Below are 4,651 nucleotides of genomic sequence, written 5' to 3'. Positions count from 1 at the left end.
CATATATACACAATAACTCTGAGAAAATAGTGTTAGGTGGTTAGGACTGATAGTCCGATTTAGTCCTCCAGAAGATACTAGTTTTCTGGTTTTTCATTTCCCACCGTAGCATTATTTTCTGTTACGTTTATACATAAAGCACATGAAACGAGTTGAGTTTGCAACTGGATTCCATGCCTCTTTCGTGCTTACTGAAATCCTACACTACATAATTGACCAAATAACACTATATTTCCACACAGCAGATGTGTTAGATGTACAGTCGTCTTAAAAAAGACAATTCCAAGATTTGTGGCACAACTTTTATGTAATATATGTAAATGGAATCCAAGACAAGTGGCACATCAATTTAACCCCCTCACACAAACATGCAAAGCCCAAAACAAAATAGTTCCGCAATTTCCAACTGAAAACAAGTTCACTATGCTGTTTTTTAATAGAGCAATGACTCAGATTTCCTTGGAGAAAAAAAAATTCTTGATTTCAGCACGTTTGTATTACCAAACGAATGATAAATTGGGGGTTAATTAAGATAACTATGGAGAATTAGAGCTATATAAAGATACTTTCTTTGGTTATTTGATTGCTTCAAATTAGCGTAAATGATTAATTATTGAGAAGAATTGCTTCTCTGAATGGCAAAAACTGAACATAATAGCAGAGATATCGACAGAAAGCGAATTAGAGAAAAGTTATGAAAAATTTATATTGAAAAGGCAACCAATCTTCCATATACCACAATCTTTCACCGTTGTTCTTTTCAATAGGGTTTTAAATTTGATTATAGAAGTGTGCTTGTACAGGCCTGAATGTATAAATACGCGGTGAATAGATTTAAATAACTTTACCTATATGTACACATCGTACAGTTGAAATATTTTCCATTGTTTGTGTATTTACTGTTATGTATATTGGAAACTTCACTACCAAAATATCTAAGTCTGTTTCGTTCGGTAGCAGTTCTTCAGTTTGAATTGACATGCGATTCCGTAAAGAACAAAATGAAATGTGAAGTGTTAGTGTTTAACTGAAGGGATGTTTAATTATTTGTCTGTGAATTTAATTAATTGGATACAATATTGATATGTTAAATAAGGCCAGTTTAACTTAATAGAAATTCCTAATGAAAACTATTTAATTGAGTGTGATATTGGCACTATTCAATTAACATCTATCTAAACGACTGTGTTTTATCAGTCGTCAAACAACTCGACCGCAGGTCGTTTTATGGTGGCAGGTTGATTTTGGCGTACCGATGGGTACCGTAGTGGTTCCATTAGACACTATATGGATAAAATACTTCGAGATTATGAGGAGGAATTCGTGAAAACGAAGCTTTTCCAAGGAATTCTGTCCAAGGATAGTCTAGTCTTTCTAGCTAGCATCAAAGGAGGTGAGGATGTTAACAGAACATGTTCTAAAACTGGCCAATCTTTCCTGCACGTGATTAGCGCATTTGCCTCGTTTGGTATTGAAAGAAAATATATCCCAATGGTGTATCAATTGTCAAACGCGGGGGCAAAACTAGATACACCAGACATGAAAGGAATCTCACCTCTTCACTTTGCTATCGGTAAGGCTCTGATGGAAGTTATGCTGGCACTTGTAAAATGCGGCGCTTCTTGTGATAAAGAAGTCGAACTGGAATTACTCCGCAGTGTCAGTGGGCCATCAGGTTTTGAATTAACCAGCGCCTATCAAAAATTCGCGCCAGGGTATTGGGATGCCGTTGAAAATGACAAAGCTTTCAAAACGAACGTCCTAGTCAAGTCGTGGTGCAGGATTAACATTTCTAGGAATAACAAATCTCTGATTGAATACGCCAAGGAACAAAACGCATGTGACAAAATTGTTAAAATGTTATTGCAAAATGAGGCTTCCATTGAGTTTGCTCACGCGACCATAGCAGGTGATGAGGAACGCATGCGCTATTTGTTACTTCACCACGAAGTAGATCTTGCAACGTCTGACCTTTCACACAGAGAGAGTTACTTTGAACCTTATTCGCCTTTGACTCTTTATGGTGCTGCCATCAAGTATGGCCATAAGCACATACTCCATTTGCTAAAAAATCCAGAGGAATTGGTCGGAGAGCATCGTCGTAACGTGATTAAAAGACCGTCAGACACTATAGATTCCGTGGACGGCTCAGCTGTTTGTATTGTTTTGTAATTGTCAGCTAAATGATACGTGTGTTCAGTATTTTTCACTTTTGTGCCAAATGCATTGACATTTGCTTCCTTTAAGGTAAAAACGTGTTAATATGTCTGCTATTTTAGCACGAAGTGTTTTTATATATAGAGAGGTTGCTGGGGATAGGAACCCCTTATGTGTTTTTTTTTTAAATCGTGCAGAACTTTTGCAAAAATCAGCAAATAATAGCCTAGAATTCATTTTTTCTGGAACCTCTTTTTAAAATCTCTGGGCTCTGGAAATGATTTTCCCCTTTTTGAAAATCTATGGATCCTCCTCAAAGATGTGAAGAGATTGCATTGAACATATGAATAAAAAGCAGTGGCGGATCCACAAATTTACAAAAAGAGGGGATTTTAAAAGTTGCTATAATTTGCCCATTCTGTCAAAATTTTGTACCAGATTAACACAATTTTCAACAAAAGGGGGTCCGATCCCTGCAATCCTCCTTCCCATGTTTTTGCTATCTGTTCTACAAATTACGTTTTTATACGACCGCAAAAAAAAAAAAAAAAAAGATTGTGGTCGTATAATGGTGTGACCGCTGGACATCGTCGTAGACCCTTCGTTAGGAGCCAAAAGGTACCAAAGAAAAGCGTTTCATAGAAACTTACTAACTCCAGTAAGAGCATAGGAATGTCAATGATATTGTTCCACAATACATGTGTATACTATACCACAATGGTCGGATTGAGATTGATTTGTGGGGTTATTACTTGAAACTTATTGAATTAAGGGACCAAAATGGGGCTTGAAACAAACAATCTCCTAGTATCCAGACAATAGCTTGAGTAAAAGAGAATGGATCTCTTAAATTTTACTACAAGATGCCATGCCACAAAAAAAGTAGACTGGGGTTGAGCCAAATAAGAGTGAGGGCTCAGAAGCAACATTTTTTTTTACAATTTCTGGATGATAACTTGATTTTGGAGGATTTTTACTGGAAGTATTGAAGAATATGTGGCTAAAAAGTAACCACTTATTTCTGGTCAAATTAATATGCTGTGTCAAATATCTAATTGTAATCGAAATTCAAAGCTGCATCAAGTTGAATGGTGTGTCCGTACTTACCACAACTGTCAAGGGTTTGACATCTGCGGTCGTATCAAGTTGCACCCCGCGAAGCATTTTATTAAAAGAAAGATTATTTCTCCCTCTCAAAACTTGATTTTCACCTGAAATTCAAAGGTTTTTCTCGGCTCTTATACTGCCTCTCTTGCCTTTGTACTGAAAAGGATATTTTAGTTCAATTTTAATGGAAATCATTTATGTTTTGATAAAAGTTATGAAAATCATTAAAACTATCGCTTTATTTGTTATGTATCTTAGCATTTCTAGACACACAAAAGTATTTGTATTAATTAATTATTCAAAACACTTATTAAATGTAGACCATGAATGAACTTGGAAAATTGCGGTGTACCTTCACGTAAATATTTTTATCAGAGAGTGTTTAAAATCGTGACGAGCACCTGACTGCATAGTGCAAAAGATTATTGATGCAAATGTCGGTGTATTGACATGCATTGAAGGTTATGATGAATAAAATAATTAGAGGTGTGGGAACTGATCAATTCAAAATCTGCAGCATTTTTTTTTCAATTACTAATGAATTATCGTTAATCCAGATTTTGTAAAGGAATGGCTGTTATATTTTTTGTCTATGAAGAAATAACCTCAATCACGTGGTGTACACTAAATAAGCTGCGTAGCAGGCTATTTTCACGTATGCACCACGGGCATTGATATTATTCCAAAAAGACCGAAAAAATAATGCAGTCATTCCTAATATCTCAATTTCAGTATCAAAATTCAATGAGTAAATTATTAAAACAGGTTGATGACGTCATAGTCACATTTTAAGATGATGGACAAACGTTTGTATCCAATTAGAAAGCGTGTTGCTTCCGAAAATTTAAATTATTTTTACATAATATGGCATGGTATTGGTTGCAAAAATATAATAATTTTCATTTGAATGTAATACTTTTTATTCAATTGGTGTATTTTTTCGTTCGAATGCAATATTTTCCAATAATTTTTTTTTTATTCAATTGGTATAATTTTATATTATATATTCATAATGCAACATTTTTTTTGCATTCAGTTGGAATAACTTTCATTTTTAAAAATGCAATATTTATCAGTCAGTTGGTTTAGTTTTTCATTTCAATCCAATATTTTTCACTCAGTTAGTATAATTTTTCATTTCAATATATTTTTCATTCCATCGGTATAAGCGATATTTATCATTTGACTGATATATTTGATTTATGCATTATTGGCATAGAATACATTCAAATAAAAAATAATATTCCAATTTGATGAAAATATTGCACTACATTACAAAATTATTCCAATCGAATGAAATATATTTCATTTAAACGAAAAAATATACCAATTAATTACATTTAAATTAAAAAAATGTACCGATTGAATAGAAAATACATGTATAACA

The 4,651-nt window shown here is 33.8% G+C and overlaps 1 protein-coding gene across 1 annotated transcript; it reads left to right on the top strand.

Moving 5' to 3' along the window:
- Positions 1-842: 842 nt before the first annotated feature.
- Positions 843-3,774, top strand: LOC148613330 (uncharacterized). Its single transcript, XM_088586687.1, has one exon. It carries the CDS (start codon positions 1,288-1,290, stop codon positions 2,170-2,172), a length of 885 nt encoding a protein of 294 aa, XP_088442813.1. The 5' UTR covers positions 843-1,287; the 3' UTR covers positions 2,173-3,774.
- Positions 3,775-4,651: the final 877 nt, after the last annotated feature.

The sequence above is a fragment of the Perna viridis genome, chromosome 6 (genome assembly GCF_037379345.1).
Source record: "Perna viridis isolate PV_CMFRI_1.1 ecotype Kerala chromosome 6, ASM3737934v1, whole genome shotgun sequence".
NCBI classification, from domain to species: Eukaryota; Metazoa; Mollusca; class Bivalvia; order Mytilida; family Mytilidae; genus Perna; species Perna viridis.
Note: the sequence above shows the minus strand (reverse complement) of the source record. Positions and strands in the feature narration are given on the sequence as shown.

What these genes read in the sequence shown, in the direction of transcription:
- LOC148613330 (XM_088586687.1), top strand. Translation starts at nt 1,288, where the DNA reads ATGGATAAAATACTTCGAGATTATGAGGAGGAATTCGTGAAAACGAAG.